Source organism: Neofelis nebulosa, chromosome 9 (assembly GCF_028018385.1).
Source record: "Neofelis nebulosa isolate mNeoNeb1 chromosome 9, mNeoNeb1.pri, whole genome shotgun sequence".
Lineage (NCBI taxonomy): Eukaryota > Metazoa > Chordata > Mammalia > Carnivora > Felidae > Neofelis > Neofelis nebulosa.
Genome location: NC_080790.1, coordinates 126,900,702 through 126,923,207, shown reverse-complemented (window position 1 = coordinate 126,923,207; position 22,506 = coordinate 126,900,702). Strand labels below are relative to the sequence as shown.

Sequence of the window (22,506 nt, the reverse complement as noted above, 5' to 3'; positions counted from 1 at the left end):
AAGGAGGGGCAGCAAGCCTGCCTGGTTCCCTCTACGCCATTGCCACGTGGGCTCCCTTTTCCTGGTACTCTCTGCAGCCAGCCCCACCCCTCTCCCCCACCCACCCGTCCCTAGCAGCTGAGCATGGGGTAGATGAGGCTCGGAAGGGAGAAGACTGATTACTGGGCTAGACGTCCTCCCCCTCTGAGCTGCAATCAACAACCCCTGCCCAACCTTCACCAGGTATTAATCAATGGGAAAATGAATGGCTCCCACTTCACAGAGCTGGTGGGAAGATTCGGTAGGATCACGCATGGAAAGAACTTAGCCTAGTACTTAATAAGTGCTCGATTAGTGGTATGTATTGATCCTGACTCTGTGCACTTGACTTAAGCACCAACCCGGCGCAAGGCATTTTACAGCGATGCCTTCGCTGAATGTTCCCACCTGAGAGGTGTCGGCTCTGCCCTTATCCCCAACGTGTGGATGGGAGGTGAGGTCGTTCGTCCACATTCCCAGCCCCAGCCTGTCTGACCCCAAAGCCCGGCTCGCCCCCAGATGCCCCTCGAGTCGCGTTTCTTTGGTGCCAGGCACACATCCGAGAGTGTCACAAATAACCCACCCACTCCAGCTTCTCACCATGGGTGTGAGACAAGGGCAAAAGGATTATCCCCACTCTACAGATGAGGAAATAAAGGCTCAGGGAGGAACAGCGATGGCACCATGGTCACAGAGCAAATCCGTGCGGCGCCAGGGCTCCACCCCAGCCCTCCTGCCTCCCAGCAGCCAGCCAAGTGCAATGCCAGTGGGTCTGCCCGCCCATGCCCCCCTGCGGAAGCATCCGTTTGACTTGCTCAGAAACCGAGGATGCTGGCAGGGTCACAGTGGCCCCACTTGCTCCGGGCGTAACAAACACGAGGCGACAAGAATCAGAGGGGAAATATTTGGTGAGCCCCCTTGGAGAACGTTGCAGTCGGTCAGGAGCCACTGCCACTCCCAAGCCACTTAGTATGCCGGCTCCCCTCTCCCCGAACTTCTGAGTCATCCATTCTGCCCATGCAGACGCTCCTTCCACTGACATTATCTTTAACGTTTTGTAATCATGAAATATTAATGACCAATATTGAATTTAAAGTACAATTTGTGTCTGAATCCTTCGGTGGAAAGGGCAGTTGTAAAGGGACAGTCTTCAAAGAGACGGGGGTGTGGACTTGGAAAGCCAGTGCCAGGGATGGGGGTGCCAGGGGCTGCATCCGGCCCCCTCCCCCAGCATCGCCTGGCCCTACGCTGGTCTGGAGGGGGTGGTCACTAGCTGCAAGGAACAGCAAAGAGTTAACCAGATTAGCAAGAAGCTTCCCCATCTGGGTCACCCCAGGCCGAGTACGTCTTACAGCACCCTGGTTTTTCCGTCATACCACGGAGCTCGCGTTATGATTTACATATGCATTTACGTGTGCAGCTAATCTCTTTTCCCCAGGAAGCGGTACCCTCCATGAGGGCAGGGTCTCATCTGCATCTGCCCCGTTCATGCAGGGCTGGCACTTAGTAGGCGTGTGTAAATATTTACCAAATGGACGGATGAATGGGCTGACCCGCCCAGTTAGGAAAGCAGGGGGCGTGGCAGGCAAGAACTCTGTGCCAGTTGCTGGGTGAGTTTGGACAGGTCAGTCCCCCCCCGCCCCCCCCCCCCCCCCGCTCATTGCCTTAGTTTTCTCATCTGTAAAGTGGCACTGTTGTTAGATGGCTGCAAACATAATAACTTTACAATGTCTTTACGATAATAGCCGCTTCCACTTATTTGACGCTTAACGGTATGCCAGACATCATGTCGAACGTGTCGTGTACATTTTAATCTGTGCATGCAAAGTGCCTAGCATGGTTCCCAACGCACAGTACGTGCTATTTGTAGCCAGAGAAAGAATCGGAGGGCAGAAGGAATGTCAGAGATGATGGACTGCAGTCGCCACCCGCCCCCGCTTCATAGCTGGGGAGACTGAACCCAAGGAAGGGAAGCAACTTACTCAAGTCCACCAGTAAGGCCTTATGACTCCCAGTCCAGTGCTCCTTAGGAGGACAACAGAAGGGGGATCTGAGGAGGCTGGAGGAAGGAGCAGGGATGGGGGTGAGGGCTTGCAGAGGAGTGAGACGGTGCCCCACGTCTACCCTGGGCCAGTGTTTTCTGAGGGCCTCTGGCCACCACCCATCCTGGGCTGGGTGCTGGGACCTGGTGGTAAACAAGGCTTGGCCACTGCCTTCCGAGCTCAAGGGGGGGGGGGGGGCAGGGGCTAGACACGCCAACAGTCAGCTAGAACACAAAGTGGAAGTAAGGGGACAGTGGGCACTCAGGAGGTACACGAAGGGACTTGCCCACCTGGAGGGGAAGAAGGCAAAAAGCCTTTCCTAGAAGAGGGCACATGTGAGTTGGGTCTAAAGGGCTGAGGAAAGAGGGTTTGGAGGCTCCAGGCAGAAAGATCTAGAAGCTGGGCAGTCCACTGGCCATTCTGAGAACAGGGAGACGGAGCGTGGCCAGGGTCCGGGGCTGGGGGCCGGCTGCAGCAGGCCGCTGAGGCGAGCATGCAGAAACTCACTGGTCCTCTACAGGAAGGGCCTTGGATGTCCTGTGCGGAGCCAGACATCTCCTGGAGACAATGGGGAACCAATGCAGGTCTTTGAGCAGAAGACTGATACGGTCAGATGAGCGGTCCCAACGTTCACTTGGGCTCATGGCTGAACAGGAGGGGGCTGGCCTGGAGCAGGAAAACAGAGGGGAGGCCGTTGTGAAGACTCAGGCTTAGACACGAACCGGGGGTGTGAGGGCAGGGCTAGGACGGTCAGGAAGAGGCGCCAGGGGAGCAGAGTCTGGGCAAGAGGCTTGGCACAACCCTGCATGGAAGGGGCTGCTTTGAAAGGCACTGAACTCCCCATCACCAGAGGTATGTAAACCAGGCCTGGGTTCCTCGCGCCATGGGTGCCTCCCAGAATCCTGTGCCATCTGAGTACCTAACAGATGACGCCTGGAATAAAGGGTTCGTGATGTCCGTGGAGTCTCCAGGACCAGTTCAGCCCTAGGAAGGAAAACTCTCTCCCACCCAGCCCATTCCAGGGTTCCTGTTTCACCCCGAAGTCCCCCCTCACCCTTTGAAGGACTACACATCCCTCCCCCCAACAAAGTCAAAGCCTCCAGAGGAGGAAGCCAAAGAGATCTCAAAGTCCCGAGAGAGACGAGAGAGACGGGGAAGGGTGCCTAAACCTGGTGGTCCCACTACAGGGGAGTTGGGACAGGGCAGGGGTGTAAGGACTCCGCTTTCGACAGCCCTGACTCCCCTCCCCTGGAGCGCCCCCACTTGCTCACCCAGCCCCCTCACCGGTCTGCACGCTTGTCTTGGCCAGCGGGTAATTGGGATGATAAATCTTCCTGCCCAGCTGGCCAGCTCTAATCAGAGCCTGGTGTTTGGATGCAATTTAATTCTCTCGGGAGAGGGAGGGGCGGGGGGGGGGGGGGGACTGGAGAAGAGGGTCCGGCTTTGCTGCCCACCCCCCACCGCAAGTGAGTGGGAAGGAGGTGCCTTTGAGCTGCCCCCAAACCTCTCTCCCTCCCCTCCCCCCGCCCCTCCCCCCACCCTCTCCCCGCCAGTCCCTCCCTCCTCGCCCTGACTTCTCACTCTCTCTGTGGCAGCCAAGAACTTCAGAGTGCAGCTCCTATTTGTTTTACTGATGAGAAAACCTTAGTCCAAAGAGAGAGGCAGGAACAGGGTCACACGGGCTGACTGGTTCCCAGACGGAGAGACCTTGGAGGGGGTGCAGCCCCCACAGGGTCAGTCCATCCGAAGAGGGCTTGGTCTCTCCCTGTGGCCTCCCCAGCATCCCAGCATAGTCAGGGATGCCATAGACAGTGAAATCCATTCCTTCGACAATCTTTACTAAGCACCTACTATGTGCCATGCACATCACGGTAAACAAAACAGAAATTCTGCTTACTTTCCGGTGCGGGAGATCGGTGATGAGCAAGTTGGAGTAAGGCAAAACAGAGGGGGTGTTGGGTAAGCGTTATGGAGAGAAAGCAGGGAAGGGAGTGTCTGGTGGGGTGGCAAGGGGCGTATTTAAATACGGTCATCAGGAGAGGTCTCTCTGAAAAGGCATCTGGGCAAAGAACTGAAGGATCGAAGTTGGGGCAGAGCCAAAGAGGGGTGGGTGAGGGACAAAGCCAGGGAGATGATAGCGGCAAGATTGCATGCGGCCTGCGAGCATGTAGGACTTGGGTGTATATTCTGATGGCCCAGGACTGAGGCAGTCAGGGAGAGCTTCCAGGAGGAGGCAGAGACATTCGTTCAGGACTTTGAGGCGAGTAGGACTCTGACAGCTAAAGATGTCAAGAAAGGAAGTACCGCCTGGTGATTGGAGGCTCCGCCTTTGGAGCCAGACCCAGGTTCGATCCCAGATTGATCGGTTGTTCCCTAGGAGACCTCTCTGAATGGGTTCCTCATCAGTAAAACGCCAATAATGCTAGTCTCTACCTCCCACAACGGTTGACAGGATGAAATGGGGCAGCACAGACCCTGGCCCACAGCGCATGCTCCATAGGTGTTTGCTGATGTCTTTCCAAGCAGGCTCACGTTCCTAGGGGTGCCCCTAACAGTTACCAGGCCAGCTCCCAGCTCCTCTTCCCTTCCCAGTGGCCCCCAGCCCTCCAAGCCCAGTTTGGTTCGGATACCAGGTAAGTACCTGCCAGGGGCTGGGGTCTTCCTTGGAGGGGATCCAGGACCTCATTATCTGCAGCCCGCCCTTCCCCTCGGGGAGATGCCATTCCCTTTCCCTCCCATCCCCCTCACCTGATTACTTCCTCGCTGGATCTCAGCCCAAAGGTCACTTACTTCAGGGAAAACGTCCCTGCACCCACCCCGCTCCCGAACCTTTCTCTCTTAGCTCTTATCGGAGTCTGGAGTGATGTCTATCCCCGCCACCAGACTGACAGACCGTGTTGGTCTCGTTCACCGTTAAGTCCTTGGCGCAAAGGAGGCACTCAATTCATAATTGTCAGCAAAACCCAGAAGTCTCAGCTCCAAACCGCCCAGTCCAATCCCCTGTCCGTTATACGTCAGGGGCTCTGAGGCCCAGAGAAGGAAGGAGACCTGCCCACGTGGTACAGCAGTTCTCCTGCCCCGAGTCCAGTCTCTTCCTGAGGCACCCACTGAACTGTCCAGCCTCCTCGGCCGCGCAGGCCCCCAGGGCTTCACCTGCCACCTTCTCGGATTCATAGTGAGCTAGCTCGGGGAGGAAGCACCAGGCCGAAGCACGTTTAATTTTCATTTAGGAATCTGTTAAGGCTGCAGGCCTGCTCAGCTCCGGGCTGTCAATCAGCCTTCCTCAAGGCTGCATCAATTAGTTTAAAAATATTGAATGCAATTTTGCCTGACACAACATATTGCAGCTACTGCAAAATATAATTTATTTTAGAAGAAGAAATAATTAAACTAATTTGCATGTCAGTCAGCTGAACATAGATGCCAAGAGGGGGGTTGAGGCCCATGGGGCACCCAGGGCACCTGCTGCTGGGTGTTGGGGAAGGTCGGCTTGGGCCTGGGTCCGAGCAGTAGCCGGAGGGCCACACATCCAGGCTGCAGGAGAGTCTGCCGGCCTTGTGTCTAGACCAAGCACTGGCCTGAGAGGCAGGAGACCCAGGTCCCAACCCAGCTCTGCACGGACTCGCCTGGGGCTCTGGGCAAAGTCCTGGCCCTCAGTTTTCTCCTCTACAAAATGGGTTTAGCCAGACCTCTTTTACAGGTTGTTTTGAGGTCAAATGAGGTCACAGATACGAAAGTTTGTTATAAACTGGAACGTCCCGCACAGCGGTGAAGGTCCATTAACTGATGGAGTCTTTGTTTTTTTCCCAGAAACATTTAAATGGGTAACATTACGAATTCATTATTAGCAATTATCACAAACGATGTTGATCAGGAGGGGTTTGGAGGAAGCCCACCAGAAGTAAGACGTCAGGTGGGACTCCCCCCACCCGCCAGTCACCCGGGGCCGTGGCTGGCAACCCTCGGCACACATTAGACTCCTGGAGCTGTTAAAAAACCTTAAGCCTTGGGCATAAGTGCTTTCTCAAGGCTTTCCCAGGCGATTCTAAATGTGCAGCCAGGCTGGAGGCCGCCGTGATGTCATGGGCACCGGAGACCGACGGAGGGCTGGCCCACAAGCTCTGGGGGTGCCAGGCCAGCCCCAAACTCAGGGGGCCCCGGGATAAGCTCTGCAGGTGGCAAATTTGGCAACCTAGAGGCACCCCCTTCCCCGCTCACTCAGCTGCCCCGCCTCTGAGATCCCGGACCCTCAGCTATGCCAAAGGGTTCAGGCCTTCCCCAAGTGGTGACCTGTGACATTTTAAGGTAGGACAACAACAAAAAGGTAATTATGTGAGGTGAGGGATGGGTTAACTAACCTGGTTATGGGACACGTTTCACGAGATACACGTGTCTCAAATCGTCACATCTTAAACTTACACAAGGCCATATGTCAATTCTGTCTCGATAAAGCTAGAGATGGGGGAAAAAAAGCGGGGGGAGAGAGCCAGAAGAGGCCCAGCAGATCCCAAAGGAATGGTGCAACAATGCGGGTTTCGCCAGCAGTGGACCCAGCCCCCCCACCCCCACCCCCACACTCCACAGCGGGTCTGCCGCGGAGAAGCTCGCCCCGCTCTGGGGTCCCCCTTCTGCATGGCGCATAGGCTCCATCACCCCTTCCCTCTGCCTCAGCGGGGAGAGAGGTGCCTGGTCCTGGCAGCGGGCCTCACCCTCCCCACCTCCTCTCCTCCCAAATGCACCCACCTTCTGTCTGTTTAAGTTCTCTGGCAGCACGCTCTTAAAAATAACGGCTTGCCGGGCATTCCCAGTCACGACTCCAATCTCCCGCCCCCAGAAAAGCCCCCTCTAATCACTGAAGCAGCAGGTCTGGGTGAGCTAAGAAGATAAGGTGCCCCTGGCTACGGGGAGCTCCAGAGAGGGGTCGGGGTCTGAGTTAATTAAGGCCTCGCCCCCCTCCTTTCCCTGACCCCCGGGAGATGGCTGCAACTGCCTCCCAATCCCATTTCTCTTTGTGTGCGGTGGCCCCTGAGTTCAGTGAAAAGAGGCAGCTGATCAACCTCACTCCCCGCCAGAACTCATGGGGTTCCTGGCTGCCTGGCAGCTGCCAGGCTCCCCCGCAAAATAGCTCCCGGCCAGAGACCCAGCCATCAGGTCACTGCTTGAAAGGGGTGGCTTCCTCTCCTAGTCCTCGAGGTCGCTGGCTGGTAAAGCTTGTCAGTAACGAACTCATGACTAAGAGAGCTGAGAGCAGGGCACCAACGAGCACCCAAGAGGTTTGAGGGGCAAGGGGCAGAAAAGGCCAACACGCAGGGTGCTGCTCAGAGAGGACAGGCTGGGACGAGGTATCCTTGAATCACTTGATGTCGTTGCTGAAAGGACCCTTGAAGGATGTCTGTTTATTTAACAAACCCTCATATAGCACTTGTATGTGTTACATACGCACCTTTAAGTGCTTTGCAGATACTAACTCAATCTGTCCTCTTAACCAACCCATTGCTAGGAGCCCCTTTTTGCTGGTGAGAAAGTGGAGGCACAGAGAGGTCGAGCGACCTGCCACAAATCACACAGCTACTAAGTGGCGGAGTTGAGATCGGAACACCTTGTCTCGGAGACCTTGCTCTGAATCACTATGCTCTCCGCTCATTGTCCACATGTGGAAAGTGATGTCGGGGAGGGAAAGGTCTTACCCAAGATCAGACACTGGGTCAAAGACAGAGCCACGCCAGGAATTCAAGTCTCTTTCCGTGAAAGTCCTCCCAGACTTCATTCATTCGTCCAACAGATGTATTAGAACCTACTCTGGGCCGTATCCCACAATGCCGGGGGCCCAGGGATTAATACAACAGGGACCTTGACCTCAAAGACATCACAGGTAGAAGCGTGGGGAGGTCACGGTTTTGCTGAGGGCCCCGGCCAAGACTCACACCCAGTGGCCTTGTCTTGCCCTTTCAGGATCAGCTCTCGAAAGGGCAGAGGTTTGGGAGTCCAGGTGCCGGTGGCCCATTTCTTTCATGTTTCTCGTGCTTTAGTTTCTCTTCTGCCAAGCGGGGATCGACATTGAACCAAAGCCCAGGATTTCCGCCAGGGTACCTGAAATAATGGATGTGGATACTCCAGGCGCATTCTGTGTGCTCGATGGTGATGGGATGTTGAGCGTAGGATGTTGGCTGATGGCAACGGCGGTGACAGTTTTGCTGGGCGTGGGAGTAGGGGTGGTGATAGGACGGTGATATGGGTCTTTACGGTGGGAGTAACGGCAGTAACAATGGCGCTGGTAATGGGTGACAGCGATGGTGTTGACGACGGTGATGGGGCGGCACTGGGGGTTACGGTGGTGGAGGTTGCCATGATACATGATATGATACCAGGGGTGCCAATGCCAAAGGCAATGGTAGTGACGGTGACAGTGACAGTGACAGTGATGATTACACCGATGACCTAGTGGGTGGTGATGGATGGTGACGGCAACAGTGCTGGTGACCCACTCATGCCAGACGTCCTCAGTCCTGATCCTCCTGCCTGCTTGATCAACCCACAGATCTCTCAGCATGACCCCACTGCCTAGTCTGGTCCTAGCAGCAGATGGGGGCTTGTCTAGATCTCGCACTGGATGCCTCTCACCCTGCTCCTGTGATCTCGCTGCAGACAATCATGCCCAGCTCTCCCGGGCATCCCTAAGGATCCGAATCCTGGATGTGAACGACAATCCCCCGGAGCTGGCCACCCCCTACGAGGCAGCGGTGTGCGAGGATGCCAAGCCAGGACAGGTACACTGAGGGGCTGGGGCCGGGGGCCTGTTGCCGGGACTGGCCGGGACACCCTCTATCCAGGTCCAGAGTGGGCTCAGCCTCAGCTCCCTGCCCTGTCCTCACCCTTCAGCTTATCCAGACCATCAGCGTGGTGGACAGAGACGAGCCTCAGGGCGGGCATCGCTTCTATTTCCGCCTGGTGCCTGAAGCACCCAGCAACCCTCACTTCTCCCTGCTTGACATCCAAGGTGAGTCACCTCTGAACCACCAAATCCTAGGAGGCGTGGAGGGAGGGGCCTAGCCTCCCCTTCCCATATTACAGGGGGAGAGGCTGGGGCACGCACAGGACCAGTGTCGGGTCCAACATCACCCAGAAAATCTGGGCCAGGCTGGAGCTGTTAGCCAGCCCACTGGCCAAACCCTGGAGCACAAGCTGGGGGTGAGTTGGCAGAGTGGAGAGGGGGCACCCCAAGAGAAGAGAATGGAAAGATACAGAAAAGGAACAGATGAGGAGTGGGTTGGCCAGAGTCCTGGATGGAAAGAGCCCCGGGTCTGAGTGAAGATTGAAATAGCCCACGTGCACACACTCCCACCCTTCAGTTTAAAAAGCTCTGTGTCCCACTCATGTTTCTCTTTGCCTCCTCACGGCCGTCCTGGGAAGTGGGAGGTGGTTTTCTTACCCCTCCTCCTATTTTGCCCCCTGTGATAAAACGGAGACTCTAAGAGGAAAGGGGCCGGGGGGCCGGGGGGGCTCAGTCAGTTAAGCATCCGGCTTGGGCTCCGGTCATGACCTAGTCATTCGTGAGTTCTAGCCCCACGATGGGCTCTGCTGTCACCATGGAGCCCGCTTCAGATCTGCTCCCTCTCTCTCGGCCCCTCCCCCGCTTACCCGTCCTCTCTCTCTCTCTCTCTCTCTCTCTCTCTAATAAACATTTAAGAGAAGGGGACCCACCCAGGGCCATGCAGGGAGTCAGTCAGTGGTGGGCTGGGATTCCAAGCCACCCCTGTCTCAGTTCCAGCGCGCTTCCTGCTTTAGCTCACTCACCACCTTGCAAGTGATGGCCCAGCCTGAGCTGATCGCGCTGTGAGACATCCCTCAAGAAGCCTCAGTCTGAAACTTTGGGGAATGAGCTACGGGAGGGGGACTGTCAGTGCGCTGGGAGTGAGGTCCCTGGCCCAGGCTCAGCCAGGGGCTCTCGGTGCAACCCCAGCAAGGTCTGTACCTCCCTAAGCCTCTGTTGTGTCATCTGCAAAATGGGGCTGAAAATGCCTGTCCTCGCCCTTTAGCTCGGCTGAAGGTGGCTAGGTGGTCCCAACGAGATGAGGGCTACCAAGGTATATTGTCAGTACCCAGAACGTGTCATTTCCTGCTTTCAGCAATTATTTACTGAGCGCTTATTGAAACACGGTGCCTATGTATCAGGCACTATTCTAGGGCCTGAGAATACAGTGGCAAACAAGATGAAACCCCTGCCCTCATGGAGTTGACCTTCTGGTGAGGGGAGGTAGAAAGTAAACAAATAAATAATATGTCGGGCATGCTAAGTGGCTGGAACGTGGATCATGCAATCTCCCCAAGAGTCTGGACCTTGTTTTGTTCAGTGCTGGGCCCCGAGTGCCTAGAGCAGTGCCTGGCACATAGTGGGTGTTCAATCAAACGTGTTAAACAAAACGGGGGAAAGTAAAGCCAAAACAGGGGAAAGTAAAGCCGAGTAAGAGTAGGAGATATCTTACTTTTTTTTTTTAACGTTTATTTATTTTTGAGACAGAGAGAGACAGAGCATGAACGGGGGAGGGTCAGAGAGAGGGAGACACAGAATCTGAAACAGGCTCCAGGCTCTGAGCTGTCAGCACAGAGCCCAACGCGGGGCTCGAACTCACGGACCGCAAGATCATGACCTGAGCTGAAGTCGGCCGCTTAACCGACTGAGCCACCAAGGCGCCCCGAGTAGGAGCTATCTTAAATAAAGGGGTCTAGGAAGCCCTCTCTGAGGGAATCAAGAGTGGTGGAGATCTAAAGGAAACTAGGGAGTAAGTCATGCTGATAACTGGACAAAGAATGATCCAGGTAGACAGAACAGTAAGTGCAAAGGCCCTGAGGAGGCAGCAGGCCTGGGATGTTCAAGGAACAGGAGGCCTGCGTGGTTGGAATGAGGGGGTGCCAGGACTAGGAGACCAGGCCATGTTGATTCTTTCTGACCCTGGAACATCTCTGGGATCACCCCTGAGACCTTTACAATGCTTCCCTCCAAAAGAAGGGACCTCAGTGGTCTCGGAAGCCAGACCTTCTGTATTTCCGAGAGTCATATTAAAAATATCTCACAACCAGTCAAAAGGGACACTGACCATAAATAACCTGGCACGGGACCCTAGAACCCCTGCTGGGCCCGGCTTCACCCCCTCAATGGCTTGATTGTGCTAAAGTTGGGGGTGAGCATGGGGAAAAGGCTAAGGCAGCAGGGAGGGACGTGGGACACTCAGAGTCATAGCTATTTAAACCTTTCTAGAAGTATTTCAATATTTTAACAACTGGTACTGCCTTGCCTGCTCATTATTCCAGTGGTATCCTGAGTTGGCCCCGGGAGACACAAATAGGCCTGGCTTAACCTCATCAAGTTCACAAGTCTTTCCAACCCAAGGGGCCTAAAGTTCTGTCCCAACTGCCTCTCTTTGATGGGGAGCCGCCAGGAGCTCCCATCCGGCGCAACCACCTGGTGTGAGCTCCAGGAGAAGAGTGGCGGGCCATGTGTTGAGCTCAGCACAGCCGCTGAAGGGCTCCTCCGCCAGCCCCCTAGCCCCTTCCCACGGCCTGCCAAGCCCCCTCCTCCTCACCGTATAAATATCCTGGGTGACACACAGCTACCCCAACCCATCTGTTTCTTTGTACACATTTGTAGCCAGTTTGGAAACGTGATTTATAAATATTGCTTTCCCAGCCAGGGATTGACACTGATGTATGTCAGGCCAGATGGATGGTTACGGTGCTGGGCGCAGATCCTGCCTGGAAGGGTGGGGTAAGGGTCTGGGGTGGCCAGCGACTTCCCCAGGTGAAGCCAGCCACTGCCCAGGAGGGCAGCTCGGGAGGTTCAGGGATGATGCCCAGGGATTCCCCTTTGTCGAGGAGTGGCAGGGACCAGAGCTCTCAGACCATATGGCTTCGTGGCCAAAGACAGCAACCCTGAGAAACAAACATCTCTCCCCTCCTCTGTTCTTGCTTGGGAATTTGAGGCTGAGCCAGAGCCAGGCACTCATTTTTCAAATCTGTCTACTTCTCTGTCCCTCTACAACCACTATCCTCTCACACCTAAAACACACAGTGTCTTCCTGACTGATCTTCCACATCCACTCGTGTTTTAGATTAGAAACTCCCTTGCTCCACACATAGGCTCAGCAAGGGCAGGGACCATGTCTATCTTGTTCAATGCTGTATCCTCAAGGGCTAGACTAATCCTGGCATACAGAGGGTGCTCAATTAGTATTTGCTGTGGGATTAGTCTCTTCTTTGCTTAAAACCCACCAATCAGTGACCTCCTGCTGCTTTTAAGAAAATAAACCCAATTCCTTACAACGGCCTCTAAGACTTCCCATGAGGGGCCCTGCCCACCCCTACTCCCAGACTCACTTTGATTCGCTCTAGCCACTCCTTCATCCCTCCAGTCACAAAGCACTGCTTTAGTTCCTTGAACATCTTGTGCTTCTTCCGACCTCAGGGCCTTTGCATGGGCTGTTCCCTCTCCTTGAACTCATCATTCAGGGCTCAGCAATAATATCACTTCTTCCAAGAAGATCTCTCTGACCTCTGAGACCAAGGCAGGTCCTCCGTTAGGTGCTCTTCCTGTACTTTTTCCTTCTTAGCACTCACCATGGTTTGTAATTATAGACTAAATTGTGAGTTTATTTAATTAACATCTGTTTCTCACAGTAGGATCTGAGCTCAGATCCAGGACTATGACTCGTTCAGCTCTCCATTGTTTTCTTCCAGTGACTAGTAGGGTACTAGGACATAGTACTTACTCAGTTAAGATTTATTGGATGGATGGGTGGATGCAGGATGGATGGGTGGAGGGATGGAGGATGGATGGATGGATGGATGGATGGAGGATGGAAGATGGATGGATGGAGGATGGATGGATGGATGGGTGGGTGGATGGAGGATGGATGGATGGATGGATAGAGGATGGATGGGTGGATGGAGGATGGATGGATAGATGGATGGATGGATGGGTGGATGGATGGATGGATGGATGGAGGATGGATGGATGGATGGAAGATGGATGGATGGATGGAGGATATATCGATGGATGGATGAAGATGGATGGATGGATAGATGGATGGATGGATGGAGGATGGATGGATGGATGAAGGATGGATGGATGGGTGGGTGTATGGAGGATGGATGGGTGGAGGATGGATGGATGGAAGATGGATGGATGGAGGATAGAAGATGGATGGATGGAAGATAGATGGATGGATGGGTGGGTGGATGGAGGATGGATGGATGGATAGATGGATGGATAGAGGATGGATGGATGGGTGGATGGAGGATGGATGGATAGATGGATGGATGGGTGGATGGATGGAAGATGGATGGATGGATGGAGGATAGATCGATGGATGGATGAAGGATGGATGGATGGATGGATGGATAGAGGATGGATGGATGGATGAAGGATGGATGGATGGGTGGGTATATGGAGGATGGATGGATGGATGAATGGAAGATGGATGGATGGATGGATGGGTGAATGGATGGAGGATGGATGGATGGATGGATGGAGGATGGAAGATGGATGGATGGAGGATGGATGGATGGATGGATGGAGGATGGAAGATGGATGGATGGAGGATGGATGGATGGATGGGTGGGTGGATGGAGGATGGATGGATGGATGGATAGAGGATGGATGGATGGGTGGATGGAGGATGGATGGATAGATGGATGGATGGATGGGTGGATGGATGGATGGAGGATGGATGGATGGATGGATGGAAGATAGATGGATGGATGGAGGATAGATCGATGGATGGATGAAGATGGATGGATGGATGGATAGATGGATGGATGAAGGATGGATGGATGGGTGGGTATATGGAGGATGGATGGATGGAGGATGGAGGATGGATGGATAGATGGATGGATGGGTGGATGGATGGAAGATGGATGGATGGAGGATGGGTGGATGGGTGGGTATACGGAGGATGGATGGATGGATGAATGGAAGATGGATGGATGGATGGATGGATGGATGGGTGAATGGATGGAGGATGGATGGATGGATGGGTGGATGGATGGAAGATAGATGGGTGGGTGGATGGAGGATGGATGGATGGATGAAGGATGGATGGATGGGTGGATATATGGAGGATGGATGGATGGATGAATGGAAGATGGATGGATGGATGGATGGGTGAATGGATGGGGGATGGATGGATGGATGAATGGATGGATGAAGGACGGATGGATGGAAGATAGATGGGTGGGTGGATGGAGGATGGATGGATGGATGAAGGATGGATGGATGGGTGGGTATATGGAGGATGGATGGATGGATGAATGGAAGATGGATGGGTGGATGGATGGATGGGTGAATGGATGGAGGATGGATGGATGGATGGATGGATGGAGGATGGAAGATGGATGGATGGAGGATGGATAGATGGATGGATGGATGGAGGATGGAAGATGGATGGATGGAGGATGGATGGATGGATGGGTGGGTGGATGGAGGATGGATGGATGGATGGATAGAGGATGGATGGATGGGTGGATGGATAGATGGATGGATGGATGGGTGGATGGATGGATGGAGGATGGATGGATGGATGGAAGATGGATGGATGGATGGAGGATAGATCGATGGATGGATGAAGATGGATGGATGGATAGATGGATGGATGAAGGATGGATGGATGGGTGGGTATATGGAGGATGTATGGATGGAGGATGGATGGATGGAAGATGGATGGATGGAGGATAGAAGATGGATGGATGGAAGATGGATGGGTGGGTGGATGGAGGATGGATGGATGGATGGATAGATGGATGGATAGAGGATGGATGGATGGGTGGATGGAGGATGGATGGATAGATGGATGGATGGGTGGATGGATGGAAGATGGATGGATGGATGGATGGATGAATGGATGGAGGATGGATGGATGGATGGATGAAGGACGGATGGATGGAAGATAGATGGGTCGGTGGATGGAGGATGGATGGATGGATGGATGGATGGATAGATGGATGGATGATTTAATGGAAAATATAGCTATGCCACCAATTCACAGACTAAATTCAGACAAGTCACTTCTCTCTGAGCCTCAACTCCCACGTGTATAAAATGGGAATAATGTCACAACACTTGGTGGCTGTGATGATTAAACATCACTATATATTTCATGCATCTACACAATCCTTGATGCATAAAAAGCATGCAGTCAGCACAAAGGAGTCCCACATCATTTTCCCTTCCTCGTCTTGCTCTCGAGCCTCCTTTCCTCCCCTGGGGAAGGCAGATATTTTCACAGCCGGGGGTGATTCTCCCTCTGACGGGGAGGCTGGAGTCGCAGCAGAGCTTGAGGAGCTGACCCGGGACCACCAGTGACCTTAAACGTGCAGGTCATGCAAGTGTCATTCTTCGAGTCTGGCTCGGTGCCAGGGGAGAGTCAGGCACACGCGAACCTAACGCCACGTGACAAGTCCTGTAACAGAAGTGTGCGTGGCACCTGCATAGTCAGAGCAAGGAGGGACAAGCCATAAATCCTTCCTTTCTAGGGAGGCAGAGAAAGGAGGCCACGGAAAGGAGGTGACATTTAGCCGGAGCATGACAGATGAGGAATTTGCACAGGCAAGAAGGTGGAATGGGCCCACCCAGAGAGTGGGCACGTGGGCTGCGTAGGGAACAGGGGGTGGGGCACCAAGGACTTAGCGGCCGGCAGCTACTGAGAATTTCTCTGTGCCGGGACCCATTCTAAGGGTTATTCGTGAATGTCACCATTTACCCTTCACACCTCTGTGTTACCATTTTCCTCGGTTACAGATGAGGAACCCGAGGCCCAGGGTAGCTTAGTGAGCTCCTGAGCTGGCAAACGATCGACTTGGCATTATTTTTTAACATTTTAGTGGAAACTTGAAAATATGTATAAAAGTAGATAGAATCTCCTGAAATCTCCTGATACTCATCCCATGAAATCTCCTCATCCCATGAGCTTCGACCCATGATCCATCTTGTGAGAGCTGGATCTGTAGTTCATAGGTGTGCTCAAGGTCACAAGCCAGCTCTTTTCTCCTCTATCGTGCCCACGATCAGGGGAGGCCAGGACTAGGGGACTGAATTGGGCTAACTGGGGCCACCAAGCCAGGGAAGGGACCCAGACTGCTGAAGTCTGAGGTCAGAGGGGTTAGCGGGAAGACTGTGGGGGCAGGGAGAAGGACGCAGGAGTGAAGCCTGGGCCCTGGGCGGGAAGGCAGGGCCCCCTTGTGTGGGGCTGGCTGCAAAGGGCGGGGGCAGCAGCCAGCCCGGCTCTGAGTGCTTCTGTGTCACTGCACTGACGGCCATCAAGGTGATGGAGGCTCAGGGATGGCCTGGCCCGTACAGGAGAGGGACGGAGGAGGCAGGAAGGGCAGGAGAAGTGGGCGCCACCTACCGCGTGAGCCCGCGCTCAGAGGCTCGAGCGCCATCGCCGTCCTGCCTGGCATCCCCGGGAACCGGCTGGCGTGGTGCAATGACCACGGCTGGTGTTAGTTCGCTGTCCTCTGTGGTCACACGTGTAGAAAGGAGACCTTGGTGCACTAGGGTCCCCTCATCAGGCCCCAGGGGCCAGGTCCCAGCCCTCCAGGCTCAGCCACTTAGACTCCAGCCAGAAAGAGCCCTCAGCCAAAGCCCGTGCTGGAGAAGACTAGTCTTCTCTGTGACCCGGGATTTATCAGGGCCCAGCAAGCCACAACCCAAGGACCGCGGGGCCCCAGGGTCAGGGTGCCTGGGTGTCCGGGGTGGAACAAAAACAGGCTGTTGAGATGAATGAGGGGGAAAAAAAAAATGACATAGCCAGGGACAGGACCTTGGCCCAGCTGGGGACAGAATCTTGGAAAAGCTGGGGACAGGACCTTGGCACAGCTGGGGACAAAACCTTGGAATAGCTGAAAACAGAATCTTCAGACAGCTGGGAATAGAATCTCGTGACAGCCAAGGACAGAAGCGGGGGCTATGTGGCTGGGAACAGGATCTTCAGGCGGAATTGGGGGAGCTGGAGTTGGGGGAAGGATCCGCGGGCCACCTGGGAGGCAGGAGCTTGGGGACACAGGGAGGCAAATCCTGCAGTGGCATCAGGAGGTGGCCGGGACGGGGTGGGGGGGGGCTGACCCCGGATCCCGAGTCGCACGCCCCTCCCTTCTTCCGGAGCAGACAACACAGCAGCGGTGCACACACAGCACATGGGCTTCAACCGGCAGGAGCAGGATGTGTTCTTCCTGCCCATCCTGGTGGTGGACAGCGGGCCGCCCACCCTGAGCAGCACGGGCACGCTCACCATCCGAATCTGTGGCTGCGACAGCTCCGGCACCATCCAGTCCTGCAACACCACAGCCTTCGTCATGGCCGCCTCCCTCAGCCCAGGCGCCCTCATTGCCCTCTTGGTCTGTGTCCTCATCCTGGTCGGTGAGTCCACCCCCAGCCACCCCCCCGCCCCACTGGCCTTCACCCTGAGGCCCTGGGTGTCCTTCCTAGTCGCCCCCACGGGGCCTCAGCTGCCCCTCCCACAAGGAAGGGTGGCCCGAATGACAGGCTCCCGTGACAAGTCTTCTAAGTACGCGGCAGTCCCCCCACCAGCTCCAGAAAGTGTTGACCCCCACCCGTGACCACTTTCATGTTGGCCGCCCTCTACACAGCCCAAATTCTCCCTAAAATGTTTAAAAAACCAAGCATCTTATAAAAATATGTCCATTGCCCTAGGACTTTAGAAAAAAGGGCTCTTGTGAACCTCACAACCACTTAGCCGGCTATCGTCCCCGTTTTTCAGATGAGGAAACTGAGGCCCCTAGAGGTTAAGTGGCTTACATAAGGGTACGTGGTCTTCTGACTTGAAATCAGGCCTGCTCACCTCGTGTGCCTTGCTCCTTTAACGACACCACCTGCTACGAATCGCAGTTGGGACAAACTCTTGGGGCGGCTGGGGCAAAATCCGAAAGACATTTAGTGGAAGCAAACTCTCCTCCTGTAGCAATCCTATGGGCAGCCAGTGGAACCCACCTGGTGTCACCAGTGAAGAGGCCAAGTTCCAGGAGCTAAGGGGGATCCCAGTGGCCATAATGCCACCGCTTTACTGTCGCAGCACAAAGGCCTCCCCTCAGCTCTGGCCGCTGGACTTCACCGACCAGCCAGAGCTCCAGGAACTCGAGCGCGGTCCAGATCGCAGACACCAGCTTGGCCCAGTTCCCTGGGAGATGTCAGCTACCCACCCACTGCCACTGGCGTGGCCCAGCCCACCCCCTGCCACTGGCGTGGCCCTGCCCACCCCCTGAGAACCTGCCTGCGGCCATGCTGCTCCTCCCCAGCCCCCACCCCCCCTGCAGAGGCCCCGGGCTGGCTCCTCCTAGCTGGGAGGCCGCCCCCCCCTTGTCTTCCCTCCCCAGCCCATGGCTCAGAAACCCTTTTTCCAGAGGGTGCACTTTACAGCGGTTTCATTTTCCGAGGCAGTGCAAACAAATTTCTGCCTAATTGCCCACAAACGAAGAAAGTGCACATCAGTGCTCTAAAGGTGACGGGCGGAATCGCTGATCAGGCCTGGCACATCTGTTGCCCGCTGCCCGCGCTCCCCACCATCTGCTCTCTCGGGCATCCCCCTCCGCCGCTCCCAGCCTCCGCTCCGAAAGCCGTCCATCCATCTTTCCCACTTCTCTCCTGACACCTTCCCTCCCTCCGGAGCTGTTCCCAGGCCCTACCCCCTTCCCTGTCGCGCGCCACCTTGTTAGGTCGTGTGCGGGAACCCGGCCCCATGGCCCTAGCAGCTGGCCCGGTGGGAGATGTGAGGCACAGCAAGAAGAATCCAGAGCCTGGCGTGGTACCCAGCGTGGGCGTCTCCATCCACCTCCTCACCTACCCATTTAATTCTCTCATTGGTTCATCGGCTCCTTATTTATCCATCCAGCGAGTCCCCCCCGTGTGCTAAACTATTGTGGGCACTGGAATCCATCCGTGAACAAAAGAAACAAAAAGCCTGAAGTAACTGCTAAGTTACAGTAGCCATCACAGAGACGGGGGAGACTGAAGAAGGGGAAAGATTATTTCAAGTTTGGACGTGTTAAGTTTGAAATTCTCCGGGTCGACCCAGAGGACTTGCTCAGTAGGAAATTGGGCATACAATCTAGATTTCAGGGGAGAAGTAAGTCCGAGCCCGGGGTCTGAGATGGGGGAGGTGGGTATCAGCCTCCACGTGGAATGCAAAGCCAGCAGATCGTACAAAAGCACCCAGACAGGGGTGTGGATAACGGGTCAAGGACTGAATCCTGGGACATATGATGTTAAGGGGTCAGACAGGCAAGGAGAAACCTGCTTAGAAGACCCAGAATGAGTGCTCGGTGAGGTGATGGGGGTGGGGGAGAGAATGTGGAGTCCTGGAAGTCAAGGGCACAAAGCAAAGTCATTGTCTCAGCCTTATTACACGCACCACGTCTCCATCCGCCTCTTCGTTCAGTCATTCAGCCAACAAGCACACTTCAAGGGGCTGACCGCCTGCCTGGAACCAGCCTAGGGGAACGCTCCCCAGGTCCCGGAGGGGAGTTTAGAGTGTGTATGTTGAGGTGGCTCTAACTGCCAGGAGATCTAGGACAGGACCCGACAAGTCACATTTCCAGCAAGTTCGAAGGAGATACTGATGCTGCTGGACCAGCAAGTGGGCTTTGAGAACCCCTGCGACAAGAGGGAGGAACGGCTCACCAGGGGAGCTTGGAGGTGAAGGCTCTCAACCTGGCTGGCCTGGAGCTCTTGGGGAAGGGCTCCTGCTGGAGACCATCTTGACCTGAGACCCAGAGGGCTAAGCAGGTGCTCCCCCTTCTGGAGGGCCAGGATGAAAGAGAGGTCAGGTTCAACACATCTTTCATTCCCCCAGTCCCATCTACCCTGTCAGCTGCCCCCTTTGTACACCCCACCCCCAGAGCCTAGAGACGTCTCAGGTTGTATCTCCCTAGAGTTGAGGATGGAGACTTCAGAGGTTGGGTCCAGCCCCCAACATCCATGAAATCCCTTAACACCGCGGCACCGCGGTGGTCTCGCTTCTGTTTGCACGCCTCTCAAGATGGATAGCTCACTACCTGTCCATCTAGCCAGCACAGTTCTGACCGTAAGAAACGTCTTTGTGCACAGAAATCTAGGAAATGTGCACCAGTGTCTAGGCTGGGCCAGCTCCACTGGGATGTGAGGGGTGGGGGGGTCCCCCGGAATGCCCTGGGCTGGCCTCGGCCCTCACTCGCCCCCTTCTGTCTCCCTCGCAGTGCTGGTGCTGCTGATCCTCACCCTCAGGCGCCACCACAAGAGCCACCTGAGCTCGGACGAGGACGAGGACATGCGGGACAACGTCATCAAATACAACGACGAGGGCGGCGGCGAGCAGGACACCGAGGCCTACGACATGTCGGCGCTGCGGAGCCTCTACGACTTCGGCGGCGGCGAGCTCAAGGGCGGCGACGGGGGCGGGGGCCCGGCGGGCGGGGGCCCGGGCGGCGGCGGGGGCGCGGGCAGCCCCCCGCAGGCCCGCCTGCCCTCGGAGCACCACTCGCTCCCGCAGGGGCCGCCGAGCCCCGAGCCGGACTTCTCGGTGTTCAGGGACTTCATCAGCCGCAAGGTGGCGCTGGCGGACGGGGACCTGTCGGTGCCGCCCTACGACGCCTTCCAGACCTACGCCTTCGAGGGCGCGGACTCGCCGGCCGCCTCGCTCAGCTCGCTGCACAGCGGCTCGTCGGGCTCCGAGCAGGACTTCGCCTATCTCAGCAGCTGGGGCCCGCGCTTCCGGCCCCTGGCCGCGCTCTACGCCGGCCACCGCGCGGACGAGGCCCAGGCCTCCTAGCGACCCCGTCCTGCCGTCGGGGCGCGCCTCCAGGCCCACTGAGGGCCCGACGGGGCCCCGGGACCCAGCATTTCCCCTGCTCACCCCCTTCCCCAGCTCTCCCAGCCTCCCAGGGCGGCCGGACGGGAGGGAGGACTCGTTGGGGGCGGACACCCCGGCGCCCCCGCTGGCCCCCCACCTCCCCTCCCAGGGGGTGGGGTGGGGCAGCTTTTGCCCAGACATACGGGAATTACCACCAACGTCATTAAAACTGCAGCGAGACCCGGCACTGCGTGGCTCTGGGGTGAGAAGGGGGGATAGGGCCGCGTTGCTGGGTGGAGAAGGGGGTGGGGGCTACTCACTCCTGGCAGGTGAGGGAGGAGGGAGGACGCTGCCGAGGTGTCCCCCCTCCCGGGTCTCCCCCATCGGAGTTAAGAGAGAAGGAAGGCTGTTCATTTACTAAGCGCCTACTGTGTGCTGGGACACTGCAGAGACCATCTGTTTTCACAGAAACCATGAGGTGGGGCCCTGCAGGTAACAGAGGGAGAAGGCCACCCAGAGAAGTGGCTGTGACCTGTCCAAGGACACCTAGCCAAAACGGTGGAGCCTCTGGCACTTAACTTACCAAGCTGCCTGGCCTTGGGCAAGTGACCTCACTTCTCTGGGCCTCAGTTTCCTCCTGTGTCACATGAGGCTAATAACAGAACCTACCTCGAAGAGTCCTGAGGATTAAAAAAAAAGGGTTCGTATGTGTCACGTGGTTAGGACAGTGCCTGGCACATAGTAGGTGTTCAATAAATGTTAGCCTTTGACGCTACTGTTATCTTTGTCGTTATTAGAAGCCCACCGCGTCTGCCTCCCCTTATGGCTCTCTCTGTGACCAGTCACCCTCCCCCTTTCCCCAACATCTCCAAGGGAGAAGAAAATGGTCCCAGCTGTTGGCTCTGCCCCTGCCCTGAGTAGGGAACAGGGACATTCTCAGGGACAGTGGAGCCTTCCAGAGTCTCAGGTGGGACTGGGAGAGAGAGGACCCCTGGCAGGGGTGCCGAGAGGAGAAGCTGGGCAGCTCGAGGACTTGGGTGAGGTGAGAGGGCTGGCAGGGGGTGGAGGGGCCAGAAGCCACTGGGTGTAATGGGGACCTTATTTGTTCGGTCCAGGAGCCCATTAGTCTCCCCATTCATGGACCCCAAGAACTTCAGGGCTAAGTCATCTTTAAGAGCCTCCAGCTCTAAAACCATTTGATTGGTTAATTGTCCTCCTTCCCCACCCCCAAGTGATTCATTCATCCCGCATTGATCAGTTGTAAATTCCAGCCCTGCTAGCTGGGCAGCCTTCATCAAGGTCCTCAACTGCTGAAGCCTCAGTTTACTCATATGTAAAATGGGGCTAATGATAGCTCCTCCCTTAAAGGGTTGTTAAGAGGCTTAAAGGAGCTAATGAATGTTAAGCTCTGATCCCAGTGCCTTCCTGATGCCTTGCAAGTGCTCAATAAATGTTCATTAGCGTGTTTTTTTTTTTTTTTAACTCTCCCAGGGAACATTCATTGATTCCCTCCACATTTGCCAAGGTCCACTGTGACCAATCCAGAGATGGTCATTCTGTCCTGAGTGCCTTATCATTTCATCTAAGTTAGATACTGGCGGCCCCACATCACAGGT

General features: G+C 55.6%; 1 protein-coding gene across 1 annotated transcript in view; it reads left to right on the top strand.

Annotated features, from left to right (window-relative positions):
- Nucleotides 1-21,665, top strand: part of CDH22 (cadherin 22) — a 124,484-nt gene extending 102,819 nt beyond the window's left edge. Inside the window, exons 9-12 of the mRNA XM_058685827.1 lie at nucleotides 8,706-8,827; nucleotides 8,940-9,057; nucleotides 17,215-17,466; nucleotides 20,298-21,665. Of these exons, the coding sequence (XP_058541810.1) occupies nucleotides 8,706-8,827; nucleotides 8,940-9,057; nucleotides 17,215-17,466; nucleotides 20,298-20,869 (1,064 nt within the window). The 3' untranslated portion in view covers nucleotides 20,870-21,665. The remainder of the gene's footprint in view (nucleotides 1-8,705; nucleotides 8,828-8,939; nucleotides 9,058-17,214; nucleotides 17,467-20,297) is intronic.
- The last annotated feature ends 841 nt before the right edge of the window (nucleotides 21,666-22,506 follow it).